This window comes from Rhipicephalus sanguineus, chromosome 6, assembly GCF_013339695.2.
Source record: "Rhipicephalus sanguineus isolate Rsan-2018 chromosome 6, BIME_Rsan_1.4, whole genome shotgun sequence".
Taxonomy (NCBI): domain Eukaryota; kingdom Metazoa; phylum Arthropoda; class Arachnida; order Ixodida; family Ixodidae; genus Rhipicephalus; species Rhipicephalus sanguineus.
Window position 1 is genome coordinate 143585820 of NC_051181.1, and position 24946 is coordinate 143610765.

The following is a 24946-nucleotide window of genomic DNA, read 5'->3' on the forward strand; positions in this document are numbered from 1 at the left end:
GAAAGTGCTCAAGGTCATGACGCGCGCTGACGAAGGGACGCGTATTCTTGCCCCCTTGCCATCCCCCTCCCTGCGTTGCTTTCAGCGTGCTCGCTGACACGAAAAGAGAGAGAAAAAGCTTGAAGCGTGCTACAAATACGCGTAACTCCGTTCGTACTTGAGTAACTTGATGGATTCTAAAAGTTTTTGCGGCACGTGATTCATGAAGCGTCGTGCGCTAATAGTGAGACTATTCCATTATAACTCGGAAAAGTGTTGCAGGGCCCCAGGGTCGTAACTAAGGGGGGGTTGAGGGGGTTCTGACACTCCCCGAAATTTTTTAATGCTTCAACTTTTCTCGTGACACTAAAATACTAGCACGCCTTCACAGCGACCACCAGTTGCCAAAGTTAGCCGTTATACACACAAACACCCCCCGCAAAAAATTTCTCGGTACGGCCCTGCAGGGCCCAAATGCGTTATCTCCGGCTCGGTAAATTCAAACTTCCCGCTTACACTTTTTTCGACTTGGCTTCAGTCGTTACGTGCTAAACGGCACAGCCACATCCGTATCCATCAGGCCTTTAGCCACTTTAGCAGCCAAACGAAGTACGGCCGAAAGCCTAAGCGCGCAGGTTGTGCGAGGTTCAGTTTGTTTGGCTCCGCGTTCATTCGCGTGTCTCAAAAGTCTGAGCGTTCTAGAAGTTTTTCTAAGTTTGCGATACATATGCCTTCGTGCTGAAAAACATGGCGGGAGTGCCAGCAGATTACATTGAGTGGTCGGAATCGGATGACGACGAAATTGTCTTCGGAGATGACGGCTACGGCCGCGACGACATGCCAAAGTTTCTCGAGGTGAGGTAGCGTTTCAGGGTCAAACTGTTTGTTTCTTGCTAAGGTTACGGTGTATGCTCCATGATTCGGGCCAAAGGGAGCACATATATGAACTCTGCTGCTAGTGTCACAGCAGCATTACTTCCTCCTAGGCCAAGTCGCGTATGCGTTCGACACATGTGACCCAGAAAATGGGCTTTGTGACAAACACGTGAGACTGAATCAGACAAAAGAAAAAGTTGTCATCCACCCCAAAAATGGCACATTGCTACGTAGCCTTCGCTGCGTGACTCTGGGGTTGTTCTTGTTGTTAGTCGACATTTACTCTCAGGTTGTTAGGTGACAATGTGAGACACTCCACGTGGCCAGAACCGTAGTACTCATGATAAATACGCCAGTGTTCAGTCATACACGCGCATTCTTCATGTGCCGAGGTTCCTCTTAGTATTCTGGTAGCCATCGTTGCCACAAGACTTTTGTGCTAAGTAAGGACAGTGACAGTAAGAAAAACGGCGCAAATATATTTATATAAGAAACGCATATTCAGCTGACGCCATGTTTGTCCGCATTGCAGGGCAACTGTGTTTCTTCCGTACTTATTAGCTTAATTTTTCCGTTCCAGCCCCCTGCACCTGTTGCGCCTGAGGTCAGGAAACCCGAGAAAGACGATGAAATCCCAACTGTGCCGCGGACTCCAGCCGAACTGCAGGAAGATTTTCGGGTGGCAGTTTCAAGAGGCAATGTTGAGCTAGCGCGTGACCTGATTTCTCGAGGTTTGTGGCTTGTACTTTTCGTTTACATGAAAGCGCGTTTGATCAGTGCGTAAATGAATTGTGGGCAGAATTGAGATATGCATACCCGATTGTGTTCAAAACAGATACATGATAATAGCATTTATGTGATGAGAACAGTGATTCAGTATGCAATCCGTTCTCCCTGGAGATTCTTTCATACGGTGGTATCACTTCACGTGTGAAGGAAACAAATATGGTGCACATTTGTTCTGATCTTGAACAGCTGGCAAGATTTACAGTGTTCGTGCCTGGTGTTGCCACATTGCCTGTATGCTGGAATCACAGTTAAGCTAACACTTCTTTGTTTGCACTTGCAGCATGAAGGAATTACCTCATTTTTAACACAATCGCATTAAAGAGCTCGTTTCACAGAAAATCTGGCGTCGTTCGTTGTGAGCAGTGTTGTGGAATGGGCACCTCCATTCCAATTCCATTCCGGGGAATTAGAACTTGATGCAATTCCATTCCTTTCAATTCCTCGGAATGAAAAAACTGAGCCCATTGCCACTCCAAGAATGGCTGGGCAGTTCAATTCCATTCCTGCAATTCGTCAACGTAGGAAAGGCATCTTGATAGTTTTATCGAGTTAAGAATGAACACCCCATAAAGTTGATGTCATCAGATGCATTAAGAACTGCAAAAGTACGCAAAACACATTACCAACGTCGAGGGATAGTAGCTTGGTGACATATCTCGGGCAGTTCTCCCGCCACGTATAGTATTTGCATGGTCAGCATGTTTGAACGAATCGCGATGTTTTAGTATTGTTTAAGCTTAAGTGTGTTAATGCTAAAATGATGACATAGCGTATTTTTATGCTGACAAAAGTAGTGTTCAAGAAGACTAAGTAGTTTTTCCACACGTCTGAAACGGTCGTGAATATGGAGAAAACTAAGATTTGGTTAATGGGGAACAAAACCCTCTAGATCTGCTGGTATTAGTTGGAACAGTGCACCGCTCGGGCTCCTTGTGCCTTTGCATCGAATACGGAACACTGGGCCGCACTGCTCGTCAGCACTCACGCTTGTCAAGCACGCCTCGCAAGCATGGATGGGGTGAGAAGAATTTTCAGTGTTCGCTTATAAATGTACCATGCTTGTAATCAGCCAAGCCATTTTAAAAATACTGCTTTATTGTTAAATCCGAGGCTCTAACTTACTAATGTTTGAAGTTTGAAAAACAGCGCGTAGACGAAAATGTGCTCTATTTTCAGAAAAAGACGTAATTCCATTCCTCCAAGCATTGTCCCCATTCCATTCCGGGGTCATCTTCGGTTTGAGTGACAGTCAAACCCTGGCCATCTGCATGGCAAGAAGGTGTTCTACCACAGAGCTACACTATTACTTGAAACTGGTCACGTGTTCCCTTACAGACACGTAGTGGGCCCTTCAAAAAAGGCAGAATTATCGCGTAGTGGGCACTTAACAACTGTACTTGCAGTAGGCACTCTGGGGTGGTTTAAGATCATTTGTTTATGGCATGGTCGAGACATGCTCCGAGAACCGAAGCCAGGCTAGCAATCGAGAAGGCGATGTGCACGGGGCCCAATTACGCTATCACATTCTCCTCTTCAAGGCGAAGCTAAAGCGTCCTCCAAGATTTTTGGCTTTACCTCTACTGCAGCATCACACGGGGGGTTTCTGTCGAAAAGAGAGAACATTGCGGCGACTGTAAGCACATAGGTGGTATCATGCAAAACAAACCACAATCTGGACTGGACAGAAAATCAAGTGGCCAGCAGTGCTTCTGCTATTTAAATCTGAAGGTATATCTCAGTATAGCTCCCCATTTTCTTTAGCAATTCATGAATGTTTAGAGGTGCTGTCCTGGCACACTGTATTCACTTGCGTACGATTAGAATTAATTAGCTCTAAATGTTGGGTAAAATTATGGCTAATTTCAGCTAGCATTGGCTATCCACTGAGCAGCATTGTCCTCATTAATCCTCCATCCAGTGGTAACTTTATAGTGCAATGAAACGACACGAGGGAGATGACAGGGCAGAGCGTTCTGTCTCACTAGATTGTGTACCAGTTTTATATGCGTTTGCAGCCTTTCAGGTACGTCTCATACTTCAGCACTCATCATCCAATTCATGCAATCATGCGGCAGGAAATGTGGTGCATGCTGAATAAAGGCATCAAAAAGAAAAATTGTGCGTGTGTTGTAATACTACGTAGCCGAGTTCGTGCACTTTCGCATATACGTGGGCAGCAACAAGAGTTTATTCCACCTCAATTCTCTAAATTTTTTTGCATTCTTCTTGCGACAGGATTGGATGTCAACATGGAGTGTCGGAGCAATTGGTCTGCGCTGGTGCAGGCTTGTTTCAGTGGCTACCCCGAGATGGTACAACTACTGGTTGACCACGGAGCAGATGTGAACGCCTCTATAGGTGAGCCCGGTAATACCAGCTCCCGTTCGCTGTCTGTGGGCCGTACAGGTGAATTTAGGAGCAAAACTTCCATGAATTTAGGAGCAAAACTTCCATGTAAGGCATGCAAGACAACGCTTTTATGTAAGTCAGTGTGTGCTATACAAGATGTGAGTTCAAGCTTAGTTCGTACTCCGTGCTTGACCACTGTTAAACGCAAAACGTTGGATGAAAGGATGACGTCTCTGTCCATGTCTTTTCCTCCACTGTTTTGCGCTTAACAGTGGTCAGGCTATGCAAGGGTTTAGCGGGGCAGTAGAACATGAAAGCAAATGTCTTGTCAGATATTGTCTGCGACGTTAAATGTCCTTGCTTCTTGCATTGATATTGGAAAGTACCACACAACAGTCTCGAGAGAAGCAGCTGAAGAAATAAAAAAAGTCGCAGTTTCACCCCAAGGGCGAAGCAATGAATGCTATAGCAAGAAATTGGAATGTCACAGGAAGAACGGCAAGCAGCTAGAAACTTGCTGCACACTGCTCAAGCACAAAGGACACGGGAAAGGAAAACACACAAGGCGAGTGCAAACTGTCACACCCCAACACTTGCAGTGCACTGCTCAAACACAAAGAAAGACGCATGAAAACAACGCACACGTATACACAGGACGAGTGCAAACTGTCACACTTGTTACTTCAACTATGTAACCCCTACTTTGGCTCTTCTAGCAGATCACTCCTTTCGCAAACGCGGCCACTGCAGCAAGCAAAGTGAGCTTCATGTTGTTTATAGCTTCAACGCACACTTTGTGGTGAAACCAGAAGACGTACGAAACTCCACCTCAAGAGATAATCGTGCGAGCACAGTCGACCACACCCTGCATGTCAAAGTACAAGTCAAAGGCGCACATCCCAACTCGGCAAAACACTAGACAGTTTTAGAATTGGGGACCCAAGATATTTGCAAGCCGCCAGAACGCATGCGCAGAATGCAAACCACACTCGGACTCTTGTGCTGGCGTTGTCCCAAGACCCTGCAGCGCTTTCCTTTGGGTGGATCACAGAGCGCGCGACCTCAAGAGAAGAAAATAAAAATGCACCTGGCAGTGGCACGTGAAGCTACGGCTCACATTCCCTGCGGGCGTCGGTTCTGGTCACTAAGATAATACTTCATCTGGCTCTAGTTAATACATATTCCTGAGGCTAAAATTACAGCGCAAACGCACTTCTTTGTCCTTCTTACTTCTTCTTTGCTTATTTGTCCCTGCACCCATCTGAATATGATTTCATGTCTTTGCGTATCTAATGCACTATCATCCTTGTTTGCCTTGGGCTTATGTATGTATTGTCGTATGAAAGAGCAGTTGTTAGTCGGTGCTTTTGTCGTACGTTTCTTTTCTTCGTGGGTGTCTCGTGCGTTTGTGCTGTAATTTTGGCCTCGGGATTCTGGTCACAGTGTAACATATGTACTGTGATTTTGGTTCAACCATCTTGTTTCTTCCCTCCTGTGGCATAAGTCTGCAAGAGCCAAAGCGTTCCCGCTAGCTCGCGCCACCGTGAGCCACGGGATGCTCTTCTTTTTCCCTGGCCAACTGGCCACGAGTGGCATGGCACTACAACCCCAAAATGGTAAACTAGCGTCGGTCGCCAGCGATACAACGCAAACGCAGTGCGGGCAACGATGCAGCATGGCCCGTGTCTTGCATAATTTTAATTTTGCCACAAATAAAAATTATTTTTATTTATATATACATACATATGCATATCCGGGACAGGACTGCGATTGCAAAAATCTGCCCAGAGTGTCCATATAATTGCTATCACGATAAAAAAAATTATCTAAAGCATTGCGCTGTCACTGACTTATTGGTGTATGTTCTCCATTGTGCGTTCAAAAATTTGCGCCATTGCGCAAAGATGCCATGATTTAGCATGATAATAGTGTTTGTGCAATCTGTAGATTCTTTCTAGAAGCACTTATTTTCACCCCTCGCTGTGTTGGTATGTATATTGAAGAGTACAGAATGACCGCGTCCTCCCTTCTTTGCTGCGGGGGGCATGGTCGCTGCATGTGCGCTACTCTCTCTGGCTTAGTGACTTGCGGTGCTTGTAAGATTATGGGTACAAGGGCTGTTCTGCCATCTGCGGCCAGTTTCCAGGTTTGCAGGTTTTCTTGCGTGTCTGCTACGGCGCATCAATTCAGAGGCACACGCCATTGCCTCTCCAATAGACCATCACATGACTCACTCAGTGCCTTTCGCACGCTCATCATGGCCTCATTTGCTGCTATCAGCAGCAAACTAGGTTGTTGTATGTCCTTTCCATCTCTCTCTGTCATCTTGACTTCACAACATGCCGTTTCTCTGCATTTCAAGCTTCCGTGATATTCCCGAAGCCAAGCCAACACTGGGGGTACATCACGGCCAGAAACACCCAAAAGTGAAAGGGTTAAACCCGATTTTTGCTTCCAATGGATAATCCTGTTTTAACGAGGTTAGGGGCTTTGTCATTGTTTAAACACTAAATAATGTCTAAAGGAGCAAGCTGTTGAATATGTTATCATCCTGGCCCTCTTCCACCCACATTATACAGGGTACAATAAATGTCTGATCGAATTCATCTACCGTATTTGCAGGCATACTACTCTTCTGGCTGGTGTTGTCTAAATGATGACTAATGCTTACTGGTATTGGTTAATGGTGGCTAAATTTGGCTAGCACAGGCTAAGTAATTGCTAGTGTTGGCTGTCCACTGGTCTACATACCTGTGACATAGTCTTCATCTAGTCTCAGGTATTATTTATCTGCAGTGTTAACTCTCTGTGGTGTTGCAGGTGTTACCACACCACTGATGGCTGCATGCGGTACTTGGAAAGGTTCCGAGGCAGCCTTGGTTGCGTGTGCCGAGATTTTGTTGAAGCACGGGGCGGAGCCTGATTTGGCTGGCCGGTAGGCACTCTATGCTTCTCTTTTTAGCTTTGTGGCTTTGTTAGGATTGCCACCTGTGCCAAAAAAGAAACGCAGTACTATACTTAGGTTGTGGGGATGCAAAGAGGCATGTTTTTTCAAGGAGTGGTGACTGCAAATGTAAAAAAAAAAATTAAGGGGTGATACAAAAAATGTAAAACTTGTACTAATGAAATTCATTGAAAGGCTTTGTATAATTTCACTACAGATCAGATTTTTAGAGATATGCCCATTTGGAGCAGTTGGTACACTGGCCACATTGTCATCACGGGTATACAGCGCTTCTAGAGTGCTGTCAAATTATTGCGGTTCCTACAGATTGTTCTGAAGTAAATCTCCGCATGGCACAGTGTGACCAGCATTCTTATTTTAAAACTCCCTGTCTTTCCTTGCTTCTCTCTCTTTATTTTAATACATTTAAACAAATATTTTTCATTTAGTGCCAATTTCCGCTTGATCAAATTTAGTGGTGCTGTAGCACTTCTTGTTCTTTGTGTTTCGTTCCTGATTTGTCTAGAAAACTTGAAGGCTGCCTCATTTACAGTAGGAAAAGTGAGTAAATTCTGCAGAGATGCAGACTCTTGTTTTGTGGGATGTAGTGGAGTGAATGTGTGGGAGAGTCAGGCAGTACGAAATTTTTTGGGGTCCATGATGAATGGTGTCGACCCCCCCCCCCCCCCGAAAATTATTCTTGCTGAAGAAAATTACTAGTAAAGAACAATGCATTTGTGAATGCAAAAAAAAAAAAGCAAATATACACAGTGTTAGAGGGTTTATTCACTTTGACAATGATTGATTGTGTTGTAAGCATTGCCGCTTCAATGTGTAGCATTGCAACTTATGTAAGACAAGCTGCCCAATAAACAATTTCTTTCCATGGCATTCTTTGTTCTTTGCCTGTCACAGCACAAAGATTACTTTCTCTTGACAATAGTATTTGGCACAAGCTGTCTGCTAACATTGAATCTCGACTACGAAGAGGTGTAACCCCTGCTTGCCGACTTTATTTTCTGACAGCGACGGCACAACACCATTAATGTTGGCTGCCCGAGAAGGCCACTGCCAGCTCATAGAGCTGCTCTTGGATCGAGGTGCTGATGCAAAACGCCTGGATGGCCAAGGATGGACGGTAAGTGAGAAGTGGATTGTGTGAAAAGAATCCTCGCTGTATGGACATCGACACTTCATATGTACTGAGCAACGTTCGTGTTTGTTTAGTAGTACGCTTTCTTGATTAGTGTTAACACAAAAAGAACTTGGAGGCAGGTTAATTATTTATCAAAAGTTAGTTTAGCAAAAGGACGTTGGCTCTTTGTGTGACTTCAAACGGACATTAGTGACCTATTCAGTGAAAAAATAAAAACGCAGGTTGGTAATACTAATGCAGCAGACTCTCAGTAAACGGTAATCTCTTAAAGGGAATTTCTGCTTTAATGAAACAACTGCCTATCATATGATTGGTTTTCGTACATGAATTACTATATGGCCCTCTGTTGATCTCAGTAAATGGCACTCCTGCTTACACAGAACATATCTTCCTGGCCCTCTTCAGGTCCCGTTTAACAAGAGTCTACTGTACATATATTCATCACAGAAAGGTGACAGTATCTCCGTGCCATAAATCTATATAGAAAAAAATATCATTTACGTTTAGAACACTGTATATGCTGTTCTTGCAGTAATTAACTGTAACAATTTACTTTGTGTTAATTTATAGACTGCGACTGTACAACAGGGTTACTTTTATGCTCAAGGTAACATTACCTGTGACATTGTTACTTTTTGCTTGTAACATGCCCTTGACTGCGCCGCACCTTTTTCTTTTCACTTGCAGTCGCTAAGCTGGGCAGCCTATGCGGGACAAGGCAGGGCCGCTCGTTTCCTTCTCATGAAGGTGCCTTTCGATCTGGTCTCTCTTGTCACGCTCGATGGACAGATGCCCTCAGATCTGGCCAGTTCCCAGGGCTACCACAAGGTCAGTGAACTGGCATATCCAAGTGTCGCCATTTGGTTGCTGCTCAAATTTCACACGAAGCTAGTATTTTTCAATAAGTTCAGTTTAATACCATGTCTATGAGCTTTACCTACTTGCCTGTTCACCGCCAGTTGTGAAGATAAGCTCAGGAAAACTTAGGATATACATAGACAGCAGGTACTGAAACCACTCCCTTGGTTTGTTTTGTTTAAATGTTTAATGACAGCTCTGAGTGCTATCAAAAATTTTTTTTTAATATGCATGCAGAAAAGAGGTCTCCATTTATTGCACATAGCGTAGTAAATATCTGCATGATTAAGAGGCACATCATCTTCAGTGCTTGATGACTGGATCAAATGAAAGCCACGCTTTCGTGAAAGGTGCTGCAGCACGTGACTGGAATACACCATTGTTAAATAGGATGATGATGATGCATTGTCACTTTACACAAGCAAGTACCACATAGATCAGAGAGCATACGGTTCACAGAGGAGAAGAGGCTTAGTAGCAATTCTTCGCTGTAGCACCCATTGTACTTGGACCTTTCACTTCACAGTGTGTGTGTCGGACGATGCTTCCTTCAATACCGCGTGCCCTGGCTTCCTGCCTTTGTGTCTAGTGTGTACTTATTGCTCTTCCCACAATAAGTTTGTTCCTTTTCTTTCTGTCATTGTAGCTTTCACAAGTCTTGTCAAAGTTTGAAATGGAGTTTCGCGAGAAACAAGGCCAAGGAGATGCACCAAGTCTCGAAGCAGAGGGACCATGGAATGCAAGCCAGGCTTCGAGGTGATCAAACTGTCTCCATATGTTAGTCTGGTAGGGGTAGCTATTCTATCGTAGCTGCTTCAGATGACCATCAGAGAAATATTGAAGAAATTAAAAGAAATCACTCGGGCAACACGTTTTTTTTATTACTTCATTCATTATTGAAACAATGACTTCAAGGAGCTTTTTTCTTGAGGGTGTGGGGAGGCAGAAAGAGGACTGTTTGTTCGGAAACCTGTCTTTTCCGTATCCTGCTATCATTCATCGTCTGTCCATGCGCGCTGAGCAAGTAGACAGAGCCGGAAGAATCGATTCAGATGCCAGGTGGTACAGTTGAATACTGTTGTGAGTTTACTTATAATGATCCCAGTTTCAATGAGTGGTTGGTTATTATGAATGAAATTTGCGTGGGGGGGGTGGTCATAACTTTTTCACGGTGTATGGCGGCTCTGATTGAATGAACATATTGCAACTCCATGCTCTGCTATACCGCTTACACATGGAAGAAGTATGAGGTCGAATAGAATTATAGATACCCTTTCATTTATGCTGAAGAACTACTGGCCAAAAGGAGTGTACTAGTAGGTTAATGGCTGTGCCTTCTTCTGCCGATTTCTGATATGAATGTGTGACACTAAATCTGGCTCCTTGTGACAGAATAGTTAGTCTAGCTAGTTTGTTTATTGATATATAGTCATAATTAATATTTGTAAGCCTTGTGGGTTTGAACTTATTATGTGTATCCATAATCTGTGTTCTAAAGGAAGTATCAGGAAGCCTACGGTGATGTGGCCTTGGTCCTGGCTGCAATTGGAGCAGAAGAAAGGCTACCACTGTTTGTGGAGCACGGTGTGTGCTTCCGAGAGATGCTGAACCTCGATGAAGAGGCTCTGTGCAAGGTACGAGGCGCAGCCAACACGTCTGTGTCATCACTACATTGTGTTCATTGTAGTGTAAACAGCTGCTAACAGCAAAATAATGTAGATGTGTGGCCAATAACAATGCCTTGTTCATTGTGCCCAATATCCTACCATTGGGTTGTATTTTGTCTGCTTGCAGATGGGTATTGAATCGAAGGAAGAACGTGCGAAGATTATTGCGGGCGTGGAATCCACCAGGCGGTTCCAAATTGTTGCGACATCACCGTGAGTGTTGCACCACAAGACATGTTCTTGTCACTATCTGCATGTCCGTTAATGTTGTGTACAGTCACAAAGTGTGTTAAGCTATGTAAGTGCTGCATACGTTGTTTCCCCACCTGAATGCAGTGTTACAAGATGAGTACAGCATGTTTATGTTGCAACCAGATAGAAATGTAATCCACTAAATGTAGAAACGACTTCACTTTAGTCTCCTATATGATGGTCATCTAGTGTGACCTAATTATGTGTTTGTGCACAGCAGCATTGTGGTACTAAAGCAGTAGTGCCATAGAAAGATTAGAATGTTCAAAATGAGTCACACATACACGTCCCAAGACACTCCAAAATTGGCTTGTGCTGAAACTTCACTAGCATCATATACACGTACCTTCAAGTATAGTTGAATTGGCAGCTGTAGGATTTAGTGCTGCTACAGTCAACTTCTCGCTTGAAAGGGACTGGCTCATTTAATAATATTTTTAAGTTTATCTAATTTCAAGAGAGGCAGAAAATGCCTCCAGATGCACCACATATATATTTTGCATGGATTTTGTTGTGCCTCTGAATCAAAAAGTGCACCCAGATTTTAAGGGTTCAATGTACAAAACAGTGTGCACTGAAGACTGATCCACCACCCAATTCATAACAAGAAAAATGTGGCATGCCTTCAATTCAGGCAATCAGAAAGGGGCGAAACAAGCAAGGCTTACCTTTACAGAATCGAAATTTATGCATACACTCAGAAAGGGAAGAAACATGGGGGGGGGGGGGGGCAATGCAAAGCCAGTGTGACTTCAAAGGGCCCCAAACCACCCAAAGGTTGAAATTTAGTTGTGGTGTTACAGTTGTGCACCAGTCCTGCAACAAACACGTAGCCGTGAGAATTTTTCGAAACAGTGCCGTAATAGCCGAGTTACATGTGTTTGATGATCAAAATGTGGCCTCACTCGCATCGCTCTTTCCTCCGCTACACTCCGTTCGTTCGCTTGTCTCTCTTCCCGACTTAGTGTTCCTTCTCGCCATGTGAGGAAGAGGGAGTGTGTGAGCTGCAGGCAGACAAACAGGTTCTTGCTGCTGCGAACATGGCCAGATTGTCCTGGTGACGTCATGCCAATGCTGGGGTTACCTAAAGACCAGGAGAGTAGCACGGGATTGTTATTTCGTGGCACGCCCACGGCGCATAGCGCTGCCATGTTTTGCACTGTTGGTCGTGGCACCATTTTGAACTCGATGCGCATGTTTACTTGAAATGTTAAAAAAAAAAAGTCCGTAGTGGTTCAGGGGCCCTGTATTGTGCACTGTGCTTTCTTTCTCTGCTTTTACACAGCATGTTGGCATTTACACGTGCTGCTGTTTTACTCCTTCCAGTGGCGTCAACGTCGACTTTGCGTTGGAGTCAGTTCTTGTCAGCCGTAGACATGGTGGAGCTTGCAGACACACTGCGAGAGCACGGCGTGAGCACCCTGGAGACGCTGCTGAAGTTGGACGAGGAGGGCCTGGAGAGAGCCGGCGTCACCCAGGTCGGCTCTCGGTCACGCCTGGCAGCTGCGATACGTCGGGCTCACCAGCTGCCGTGGCACAAGAGCAGCATACCGGATCACCGCAAATCGGCCACCATCTCGTGAGTGCTGCTGGAAATGTTGCACTTCCCTGCCCTGCTGTGTTCCTTGCACTGGCAGGTGTATTGCTGCGATAGTTGTGGGGCCTTTCCCTATGTACAGTCAGATACAACTTTAGAAGTCTGCGGCACTTCCTCTTTGAAGGTGGATGCACACAAGCCTGCACCAATTGGTGCGCATTCCAGAATGACGTCATGAGCCGGACGGCCGGTGACCCCTGCAGGACATTGCCTTGCGGGACATTGCTTTGTGCATGAGCGGGAGTACTTCTTTAGTCGCGGAGGCAATCGGCTGCCGTGCTTCGGTCGTCTAGGTGGGACCCCTCTGCAGACTTACCCTAAGTTGTATGCGGCTACGGATGAGTGATTGTGTGATGTGATGTGTTGTTGTATAGCAATCAGATGACCCGCCCTGCCCTGTGGTGTGCTAAATGTTAAACGCCTTGACATAAAAATGCTAAGAGGGAGAAATGGGTTTTTCGAACTTCATTAGGACCTCCTTTACTAAATATAATGAACAGCAAGTGAACAAGATTGTGCTGTTTCCAAATATGCAATTATTTTTAAAATATGTGATTAAGTTTTAATGTTAACTAAAAATAAGTTCGCATTGTTTCTGGAAACAAAGGAGCAAAAGCTGCATATCACAATCTTGCTTTAGGCACATAGCTGGATACTACTAGAAAGCACAAGCTTCGCAGTGGTAGGAGTAATTTCTTGATACAACAAACAATACTTGCTGAAGTTGACGTCGTGGTGGAACCTGTTTACCGGCCTCGTGTATGCGAATGACCAGCTGCTGGCACAAAGCAGTGGTGCAAAGAGGAGCCTTGCTGGCTGCCAGTCTGTAAGCACAGTGCAGAAAACCTGAAGTTGCTATCGACGGTAGCTGGACTATAGAAACGAGTGTATGGCCGCCAGTAGTGCGCAAGAGTGTGCGAATACCGGCGGCATCACTGCACTGATTAGTCATCAGCTATCGCTGCAGTGATGGCTGCTGTGCTCAGCTGGGTGCTGCTTATTGTCCAATGCATAGTCCTGAATAATGCATGCCTTGGGCATCACTGATCATGTTCTATCGGATCTACCAGAATTGCCTTGTGCAGCAATCCCTGGATGCTTACACACTGTGTAAAAGAATGTTCTGTACCTATAACCACACTGAGGAATTTCAACAGCAGAGCTTTTATAGGGCTGGGCCTGACAACACATTACTGTCCAACTCGCACATTACGCTCCGGTTCCCAGATACACCCATAGATGGCGTAACTGCCTCAGTTGCGGACAAAGTGGTAGCCGCACAGTGAAAGGGGGAAGGGTGAATAAGGCCTAAAGTCACTGCAGCAGGGGCAGGGGCTGCCACACGTCGTTTCCCGTGCGTCTCTACTCTATAAATAACGTAGTCACAGACATCCACGCAAGATCACAAGGCATCACAGAAAATCACAGAAAATCACAAGCTCTGCTGTTTCTTCAGATTTCACACTGGGTGGAACTGGGGTAAGTTTCTTATTTCATTTATTTACGTACTTATTTATTTTTCTCACTTTTCTTCACCTCAAGAACAGGGGTCAACCTATGTTTTGGTTTTCACAGTGTTGCAGGTCCATTGCGTGCGCAACTGTTTTGCTCTTCTGATGCAGCTGCCCCGAGGCGGTGTCCGTCGTGACGACCCTCCGTCAGCATTTGGGCCACTTGGAAGTGTCAGTGAGCCACCTGGGAAATCACCTGAGCAAGAAACCCGAGGACTTGCAGTTGGGCCGGGACTTCTGCAGCACACGCCACTTGCGCAAGGAGCTCAGGGAAGCCCACGAGGCGCTGCGCTTGCTCTCCACACAGATGCAAAGGCTAGACCAGCTGGCAGCTAAGGTTCGTGCCTGCCATCAAGCTTCTGACTGGTGTTACTACAGGAGAAATGGGGTGCTCTTGTTTTTTTATACGGGGGCACTAAAGCGAAAAACAATTTGGCTCATATTAGTAAAACATGCTTCCTTGGTCCTTTCAGATTCCGTTCAATGGGAATCTGTTGTATATTAAGCCTGTGTGGTGAAAATAAGAAAAAAAAAAAAGGCATTGAAATCAGCGATTCACACTGATGAACCTACATGCAATCGTGGACAATACGGTTTTCAAGGAATAATTGATCCTTTTAAACTGATTTAGTGTTTCACATCAGTGTCGCTTAAACCCTTGCAAACAGATCTTCAAGGGAAGATGTAGGTTTCAAGTGATGTAAAATTGTGGAACAGGGAATTTCGCTGGAGCTAATGCTTCAACAAATAGACTTGTAGTATTCGTCAAGGCAGCAGCTGCCTTCCTTAGTGTCATGGTTACGTTGGCTTTGCCTACTCTCTCCCAACCTCAAAAGCGGACGAGGAGAAGAGAAAACATGTTGCAAAGGAGGAATAGGAAAGAAAGAGGGGGGGCTATTGACATAGAGGGGTTGATGTGCCAAATGTGGATTTTGCGTTGCATAGTAAGTGAGGTACAAAAACAAAAGCCGAAAAGTGTGGGAAGCACCTAGGGTGTATACATGTTTTGGTCACCTCGACAAGGGACAGTGTGAAAGGCATGGTGTTTAGCCATGCTTTCCACAGGGCGATCATGGCTCAGCACCCTGCCTGCCCCCTCCCCCTCGTCTTCTGTTAATAGGAATTTCATGGCTTAGCATTGCTCTATCAGGGAAGGGGTTTTTCACATTTACATTTCCGTCACAGTTTAGTTGCTCTGCATGCTTGTCTTTCATGTTTCTTTTGAGCAGTTGAGTGTTTAGCATTTGCATAGAAGTTCAATTTTTGATGGTTTCCTGCTAATGCCATATGTGAATTGTAGCACACTTGGGTGGAGCATCAATATTTGATAGTAACACCCAGCATGTGTAGTTTAGTTTTATTATCCTGAACAGCTTTTTCAGGGTTCTGGAAACAGTAGAATAGCACCCTATGTAATCACAGCTACATAGGAAGCATGCAGTGACAAGTACCTTCTGAGAATGTTAGCATAAGTAGCTGTGAGAATGTTCCGAGGCCAGAAGAGCGGATTTGAAGCTTCAGAGCCAAAATACGCTCTGTCATTGCCAGGCTGATTTAATCGTCATGCTCGTAGTGCACACAGACAGAAGTGCTGACTTTTTTTCTTTTCTCTCAACATCTGTATGTTGTGGCTTACTCACTAGTGTGATTTGCACTGCTTATGTGACTGCTCAGGTTTGGTAGCCTAATCAAACGGCCTAGTTATCTTGTCCATGTTGCGTAACGGTTAACAACTATCGTTGCAGTACATTTACAGAGCACTGCTTGTACAGAATAAAGAAACACCCTGTCAGCCAAGTACAAACAAAACCATTTATTTTTCGTGGCCTGTTTAAAATAGCTTTATTTTGTTTCCTATCTATGAAATGTTGATATTGGTTAAGAAACAGCTGTGTTACTTTTGTGCAGTCATGTAGCTTTACCTCTCATCATGTATGTGCAATTTGACAGGTACAAATGTCAATCAAATATGATACTTTGGACGCGAAGTAACAGCAGCAGAACCTAACCCAACATAAAAAAGCCTTCCGGCCACAAGGCACTGGTAAAGTTGCTAGAAACTTCCATGAAGCGTTAAATTAAAGCTCTCGTTCACCATTGAAACATGTGCTTAAAGCACAAAACATGATGCATTGCACAATTTGTCCATTTGATGTATGCATACTTTGTTAAAAGGCTTTCACGTCGATACTATAGTTCCGAGTATACACGTAATCCTTCACAAGCGTTGCGTCCTTCCTCTGAGTTAGCGAGCAGGCATCCAGATTTTATCACATGCTCTTGTCACACTTGTGCGGCTGTGTCGATTCATTCCTGCAACAACGTTGTCACTTACTAGAATTTGAGGTAGTGTGCCTGCGGTTCTTGCTGCAGTCTATTCGTTGACATTGTGTGAATGCAAGACAGCAAGGCAGGCCTCATGTGGTCACCGTTCTTCTAAAATGCAGGTCGAAGGATGCGTCGAATACGAGCCGCAGTGGCCACCACTGCCTGTCGAGGTGAAACGCAGCAAACGCCTGGCGTGGGTGCCTCTGTGCCTCTTGTTCCCGGCACTGTGGGCTTGCAAAATGGCCGTGGGCCAGCTCAGTCACTGGCCGCGTCTACTGGGGTGGTTCTTGCATCGCAACATGTGATAACGCCTGCATGTTCCTAGTCACACGGAAGTGCCTGTTATATGTCCATCACTCATTTCTGCCACCGGGCCACAGAAACATCACCCTTGAATTAAAGAAAGTTACATTTCATATTCTTGCGTAGACGCTTGCTCCATGTCATCGTCTTACTCTCTTGGTGTGTTGAGTGCTGGGAATCCAAGTGCGGATCCTCGGACCTGTTTTGGCCCGAGTGCCCTTGCTGTGGGTCCGTCCTGGTGCTGGCATCCTTAGTTGGAGGTGTGGGTTCGGGCTCATCTTTGTTCTTTTCAGAGCTGCCCTGTTGGTGATCAGCAGCTGCCCCAGAAGCGCGTATTGTTTCGATGACATTGTGACGTTCACTGTGCGGTATGGGAATGGCATCGGCCACGACGTCGTGGTGGCTTCCATTGGCATCCCAAGGCATCTCTTTGGAGGAGGTAGCAGGCCAGCAGTGGCTGCAGTGTGGCACTAAGGGATCCTGCACGGGATTTGCACACACGCCAATTTCATTCAAGCAGCAAAGCCGCAATAAACAAATGAAGCAAGCGGCTGAGTGGATTGTGTTAGTACCATCACTATTGCTAGTGCGGTGTCAAAAGTCCTTAAGAAAGCTTTTGCACTTTATGATACACGAATACTTTTAGAGCCGATTGATTAGAGGCATATCTGTATTAAGAATATAACTGCCATTAAAGTTCGAAAAAAATTGTTGGTTGCTCTTTCATACATGTAGTATTTCAATCATTCATAATACGAAAGTGAAACGTGTCTCCATACACATAGTACAGTAGAACCCCGCTGATACGTTTTTGAAGGGACCGTAGGAAATAAACGTAGGAGACGGGAAACGTAAGAGCCGAAAAACAGGAAAAATGGCAAAATATTTAGTGGTACAGAATTTTATTTCAATTTTTACGAGCAGCACGAAAATTGGCGCGCTCAGCTGCGATCTAGTCGATGGATAGAAACGCGGAGCTTAGGACGGCCTTATCCACAGAAATGTAATCAACGTATGTGATTTTTTTAACACCAACAGCTGTAGGCATGAAAGAACTAAGCACACGCAATCGCGACCGGCGCGGCGAGTCCGACCGCGAACCGCACGCACGACCATGCGAGCTCCAACCAGCTCGAACTCCTCCCGTTCTCCGACAAATAACGATGATGATGAGTCTACGCCAACGCGATGGCAGAAGTGAATGCCAATCTCGAAGGCCTTGCTTTCGCAAGCAATTACGTCATACACGCCATGTTTGTGCAATGCAAATCTCAGAGGCTATGCTTTTGTCAATAGTAAATGCCAATCTCGAAGGCCTTGCTTTCGCGAGCAGTTACGTCATAGACGCCATCTTTGCAATTTGAATCTCGAAGGCCATGCTTTTGTTTGCATCAATTGAAAGATTATGTTGCTTGCGCCTCTCATGCGGCTAATATTACGGTCAAACGAGGCCAAGCTGCGTGAAAATGCGCCATGGCCGCTCTCTTTGGTAGTCACTCGGTCGGCTCCGGGCGCACTTCGCGACGTATCATACGGGAACGGTCCGACAGTTACGACGTAACAGCGGGGTTCCCAACACATTGTATCCTATGGGAGCTATGCCGGGACCGGCGGAAAACGACGTAACAGCCGGGAAAACGCAGCAGTGAGGAACGTAACAGCGGGGTTCTACTGTAGTTGCATCTATGTTGTACGTTAAGAAATACAATTTGCACAGTGTGTATGTTGCTATTGGGCCAGTATGACAACCTTCGATTTTAATGCACTCACGTTGACACGCGCCGCCACGTCTCCGTCATGCATATTGCGCTTTTTGGCAGTCCAGTATGTTGCGGCGTGCCCAAATTCATGAATGTGAGAGGTACAGTTAGTGTGCGGCTCGAATGCTTGAAAGTGTTGTGATTCTGGCCTGTGCGTGTTGCAAGTTCGATGCAGTCATGATTACGCCGTGCCAAGACGCTCCCGTAGCACTTTGGCGCAGTACTTTGCAGCACCATGCCTACGTGGTTGCACTGTCCTTATCCAACGGGGACATATATATGACGCATTCGCACCAGAAAACCTTTTTGCATTTGTAGAGAGGTGGTTAGCAAGTCCATGTTTTGTGTCAAAACGTGTAATTGTAGGTTCAATGCCTTGGCCGGGTGACTCCACGAAATATTTTTTGTGAATTTCTTCCCAAGTTACCCACGTGCCCTTGACGTCATTTCCATGACGTGCATAAATTCTGGGTGTGGACAGCAGCATAAAGTGCTTTTCCGTTAAAAAAAAAAAGCGCCAGGCCTGTGTGGAACGCACAACACGTCACTGCATAAGCTGGACGAGTGGCCTTCATCAAGTGTGCCTTAATGTGTGTTTAAAATTTGAGCTGACAATAACCACCTCTGGCCATCACTGTCAAGTATATTCACTTCGTGAAGTCAAGTGCACTAGTATTTGCATAAAGCCTCTAGCTTGAAGGGAAAAACAAATATTTTTGTGATGAACAAGGTCCAACATTTCACATGAAGTGTTCACAAGATGTGGGCATTGTGCAAGCCAACATTATTTTACTCTGAATTCATGAAATATGCTGTGCCCACATGTGTAATCACTGACACTGATTTTAAGACCGATTAGGACTTAATACTGAACATTTCTGTACCTTCCTTTTTCCTCAACAAACTGCAATGACACATGCAATCCATAGGGGTGTGCGAATATTCGAAAATTTCGAATAACGAATCGAATAGCATACTATTCGATTCGGTACTCGAATCGAATAGTACATACTCGAAATACCGAATATTTTTCGAATAGTTTTCTAATAATTAGCGCCGATGGGAGAATCCCAAAACAATGAAATTTTGGAACAGTTAAAGGCCATTTTTCTTTTTTTAATCACTAAATTACGAGTATGCATGCAGCCCAAGCTTTTACGAAACTACCAACGCTATATTGATTACCGGATGAAGGCGTTTTTTTTTTTAATGAAAGCTCCACACTCACTCAGTTTTTACTATGCTGCAGCTGCATCGTATTAATCGGTTCCTGACTTCATCTTGCAATAACTGAAGGTGCACCTGCATTCAGCTTCATGAATAGCAATAGATGCAAGGGTTGTGTTTGCGTAAATTGTACTTGCAGATACAGCTTTCAACACCGATGTCTACATGCCTTCAGTGCCGAGGACCATGTTGCGATGGCAGGTTTATGTTTCATTACCGCCTTAGCTGTATGCATGGTGTTCGGTTCAAAATTGTTTAGATACTATGTCTCAGTTTTATTTAAAAGCAGGCGACAAAGTATCTGCCGTCACTGCTATATTTCAACCTGCAATTACAAAATATTTCGAAGGCTCGGGTCGCTGCTGCGTACGAGCTTACCTCAGTTTTCATAACTGTGGTATTTTGAGTCTGTTAAAAGTAAGCGTAATGCTCTTTGGTGAAAGTTTGTGAATATTTCTTTAAAAAAATGTTGTGTAGTTCGAGTACCGTTTTGAGAATGGTTGTCTTACTATTCGAAAATTATTCGAAGAGTATTCGATTAGTATTCGTATTCGATTCGGTGTCATCACTTTTCGATTCGTATTCGATTCGGTTCCGAAATTCACTATTCGCACAGCCCTAGCAATCCAGTATTCTGTTCCAGGGGCATAGCCAGAAATTTTTTTCGGGAAAGGGGGGGGGGTTGAACCCCCTCCCCTGGCTACGCTTCTGTTCTATTCCGACCTCAACAAACAAAAGCACTCACTTTAAAAACAGTATATGTATTATTATTTTACAACTAAGTGCATATGCTTGTTCACTACGTATCAACTGGTAAATTAAATCAAATGAGGCATCATAATACACGTAGGCGTTGAAGGGGGGGGGGGGGTCGTCGCTGCGCCCCCCCCCCCTCTCCCTGTGCTCGCCTATGATAATAAGTTACACAAATTTCAGGTGCCGCATACTGTTTGTTTCCCCGAAAAGGATGCCAAGAGCACATTGCATATACGTGTATATAAACAAGGTGTGGTTTGTAACTCTCACTACTGCTAAACGATATCCTTCACGAGAGGTTCGCCATCACTTCTACAGATATAGAAGGCAGTTTTAGAATAGCGTACGCAAAGCTTTGCGGTGGCTTTTCGCGCAACTGCGCATGCGTCGTACGCTAACCGCTTGCGGGCTCCCGTTAAGTGACGGAAATAGCGGGCCGCAAACGCTAACTTAGCGTACGCTATTATTCTAAAACTGCCTAGAAATTTAAAAAGGGGACTCGGCTTTGCGTTGTCGCGTATGGTTAAACGCCCGTCTTTTTATTTCTGTTACAATCGCCACTGGTTTTGACAGCTCTTACGTGCAAAGTAGGTGCCTCTCGCGCCTTTATAAGCATGCCATATTCCACTAGGTCGCCGGATGAGAAAATATGAAAACGGGGTCATTTCCGATTCCCGTGTCTGTACACGCGTAGCGCGTACGGCATTCGCATTTTATGATGTAATGGCACAGAACGAAACTTTTTCAGCATCGCATACCTGGGAAAATAAGGATTTGGATCACATTATGGGCCGCGCATGTGTACGACGAAGAAGGAACAAATGCGATTCTGCCTTCCTAGAGATAGGTGTTTGCTCCACAACGGACGTACGTCACGCCACGGTAGTGCTTACATGTTGATCACACAGCAAGCAGTGTCTGTTAGTCTTGCCGACGCACTGAATGGCCACAAAACGCTCTCCTTTCACGGCGATCAAGAGTTACCTGAATATCTTCCGTGCTGCACTGAAACTGAGCCGCAATGTGGCGCTGCGGTGCCCCGAGCTGGGCGCCATTTTTGCGGTTCTCGTGCAGCAGCCGACCCACGCTTGCTACTGTGTTTGCTGTGTGTACGCGCTAGGTGTTGTGTGGTGTTTCCTTGACTTCCGTGTACTCGCGTGTTTCATTAGCGATAGTACGGCGTTGGAACTGTCCCCTACCACTGCGTGTTGCACGGATCTAGTCATTTGCCTGGCTGTGCAAGCGATCGCCGTGTTGCTGCAGTGAAAAGATGCTGCTCAGCGACTACGCCAAGTCGCTGTCTGATCCCGAGCGCAGGAGATACCACATCAAAGTCGCAAAATGCGGTAGCGACGACCCCTTGGCGCTTTCCGATGACCAGTTCACGAACGATGTTGGCTGCTATCCCAGCGTAGACCGTGCGGATATCAACGATTATCTTGTTCACGGGACAAGTTTCGTGACGCGGGAGCAGCTTAAGAGCTACAAATCCTTGGAGGCTCACAATTATGTCACAAGCGGCCTCGTGGAGCCACCAAGGGTGAAAACTCTTCGTGATGGCAACATCGTCGTCGTTTCAAAGGTAGGCTGTTGCTCGCGCTTCTTTTAGCGTGCGTTGTGGACTTGTAGCCGAGATTGAGGCTCAGCGCCCAGTCGGGATTGGCCTCGTCCATCGAATAAGCTGGTCTTCCTGAAATGGAACGTACGCTGCAGTGCTGTACGTAAAATATAACGCCGAGGAGATGCATTTTATGCTGCTGCCGCGCTCACCTGTGATGAAATGCGCCCCGCAAACGCGGTAGTGCGTCGCCGCGGCGATTCGTCCAAGTCTTAGCGACGAACTCTGCTCAGCCATAGAGCTCTCCGCTTTGACGACAGCTTCGTTGTCTTCGCACACTGTCCTGATATAACTTTCGGCACGACATAGAACCCTATCCGTTGAAAGTTCTCGTCGTTGGGGCTGTTCCTTGTGCGGTTGGAGCAACCGTAAACAGCGCAGTTCACCATAGCCGATTGACGCAGCTCGACGCGCAACAACATCCTGCGGCTTGGGCACTTTTACAAGTCCATGCAACACGCAGTGGTAGGGGACAGTTCCAACGCCGTACTATCGTTAATGAAACACGCGAGTACACGGAAGGCAAGGAAACACCACACAACACCTAGCGCGTACACACAGCAAACACAGTAGCAAGCGTGGGTCGGCTGCTGCACGAGAACCGCAAAAATGGCGCCCAGCTCGGGGCACCGCAGCGCCACATTGCGGCTCAGTTTCAGTGCATACTCCCTATACCGTTCGCGTCAGCCGCTATGAGTAATTCTTACGAGCACGGACCGACCGGACAAGAGCCACCGTTGTTATCGGTTATTCAGCGGATGACTGTTGCCCCGGTGTTATCACAAAAAGTGAAAAAGTTGATTATCGCAGCAGGTGAACTCGGCGTGCTAGCGAGAGGATTTCCCCGGTCGAATCACGCGCCCTGCGATGTGCGTGCGATACGCGACTTCAATTCCACTTTATCCAGTACGTTGCACCATAGGGCATTGAGTTTGATGCAAACATTTTAATATGAAACTCTATTCGTTATACAAGACAGATTTTAATATGCGATTTCGCATCGCTTCCGGTATAACAGCTCCCGTCAGTCTAGATCGAAGTGCTGAACATGTGCTTAAGCAAGCCCGATCATTATGGTTTGGCCCCGTGAATCGTCTGAGGCACTTACCGATGCGGAAGAGTGCTACCGCCGTCACCAAGGTTGACATGTGCTTTAGGAACACGAAAACAGAAACATGAGCGCACCGCGCTACTTCTCCGACGGATAGGGTGAACAAACTCTACACTCCGGACAACAGTGAAGCAGTCTGCAAACTACAGAGCCAAACCACTGCGTTTCGATAGTTTCGCTGCGCAGCTGAAAGTAGTCCCACACAAAAATAATTTATTGTGTGTAACCTAAGAATTTCAAAAAGGTACAGTTCTTAATTTTTAGCCTCAAAGTGATACTGTCACAAAATGATCAGTCAGATTATGTGAAACAGCATTATTCTCTAGATTTTTTTTTTTTTGCGGCGTTTTTTATTGGCATCGCATAGGTTTCTTCCAGAAAAAAAAAAAAGAAAAGCATGGTCTTCTTGCAGACCGTAAAGGGGTATTCAGACGGGGGAGGAATGCTCGGGGGAGACGGGGGGATTGCGGATCACGTGACCACGACGTCACGGATTAGCGAGTGGGCGTGACCCCCCCGCGCCTCCTCGGAGGAGACGGGGACGTTTTCCCCGAAAGGACAAACAATCCCCCGGCGGCATGGTAGACGGCGCCTTTTTCCTCTGGTAGCATAGGCGTGCGCAGGGGGGGGCAAAGGGGGCGAGAAGGGGGGGGGGCGCAAAGTCAGCCCTATACATTGTAGGGGGGGCGATAGGGGGGGCGCAAAGGCAGCCGCATACATTGACATAATAGGGAGGGGGGGCGCTGCGACGAACCTTCGCCCCCCCTGAAGGGCAACCCTGCGCACGCTTATGTCTGGTAGCTCGCCACTTCAATCGCCGCATAGGATGTTCAAGGAGCCTGAGAACCAAAAGCTGTCAAAACGAACGAAGTAAGCGGTCTGCAAAGTGTACGCCCAAGAGAGACTAGCGCAATCGGGACTCTCCGTCGTTTCCGCATTTGGATCGGTTAGCTAGCTCACCGGCGTAAGCAAACGTACTGTTACACAGCTCAAGGTGAAAGTTCTGAGTGTTACCCTGGTTAGAAGCCTGGTTAGAAGCAAATGAAGCGTAGGGAAAGAGTCGCCAATATGCGTGCATGATCGTGGTACAAAGCCCTCAACCACGGAACACACGCGAAAAAATAAACTGTAGCAATTGCGTATCTATCATCCTGAAACTGAAACCGAAAGCAAACTATTTTGGCGCAGTAACACAGAGCAGTTAGGTCCGATGGCTCCGGCCCCCTCGTAGCTTTCGCTCCAGCGAAATATGCACAAAAACATTAAGTGTCAGCCATGAATTTCATGCGCGAGGTCACCCATGGCCTCCGAGATTAGCCGGCGGCGCGCCGTTGCATGGGTCACCGCTGCAGCGTCAAGTGGTCGCGGCCAGGCCAGGCTCCTCGACCAAAATTTGATCCTTCACCCAAAGAAGACGGCAGCAACTGCACCAGATCACGGCAGCGTCAGTATTGCTGGTATTCCGCGAACGGCATTTGAGGCCTGCAAACATACCTGCAAACTGCTTTCAAAACAAATAAGGCAGGCAACTTTCGGCCAACTTTGGCTACACATAAGTGGTAAACACATTATTGCATTGTGGCGTGCAAGCATGCGCAGCGCGCGAACACGAGTAAGTTTGTCGTCGCTGCAGATATAAAAATTTCGATGAAAATGTTTCAAGGCGTTTTCCGCACAACCACTTTTTTTCTGTTGCACCAAAGAAAAAAAGGTAGCATAAAAGTTATACATTTGTAGGCGGCAGCTTGTTCACCGCTGCGATTTGAGCAACTCGTGTGCCCACTCAGCTTTGGCGGTACACAAACTACTTGGTTGTCTTGTACACAGTGCGAGACGGTGAACAACTTTTGTTGCAGCAGGTTTAC

General features: G+C 46.0%; 2 protein-coding genes across 2 annotated transcripts in view; one reads left to right on the top strand and one right to left on the bottom strand.

The window, feature by feature from the left end:
* Positions 1 to 585: 585 nt before the first annotated feature.
* On the top strand, positions 586 to 16724 carry LOC119396612 (ankyrin repeat, SAM and basic leucine zipper domain-containing protein 1-like). Its single transcript, XM_037663896.2, is given in 13 exon segments — positions 586 to 834; positions 1436 to 1586; positions 3880 to 4002; positions 6814 to 6928; positions 7964 to 8075; positions 8781 to 8921; positions 9598 to 9707; positions 10450 to 10585; positions 10746 to 10831; positions 12197 to 12233; positions 12235 to 12449; positions 14090 to 14315; positions 16426 to 16724. Coding segments are annotated over 13 exon segments (1746 nt in total). The 5' UTR covers positions 586 to 726; the 3' UTR covers positions 16612 to 16724.
* LOC119396613 (uncharacterized) overlaps positions 16703 to 24946 on the bottom strand; it is a 31195-nt gene continuing 22951 nt past the window's right edge. The window contains exon 2 of the mRNA XM_049417154.1: positions 16703 to 17089. Coding sequence (XP_049273111.1) covers positions 16703 to 17089 — 387 coding nt within the window. The remainder of the gene's footprint in view (positions 17090 to 24946) is intronic.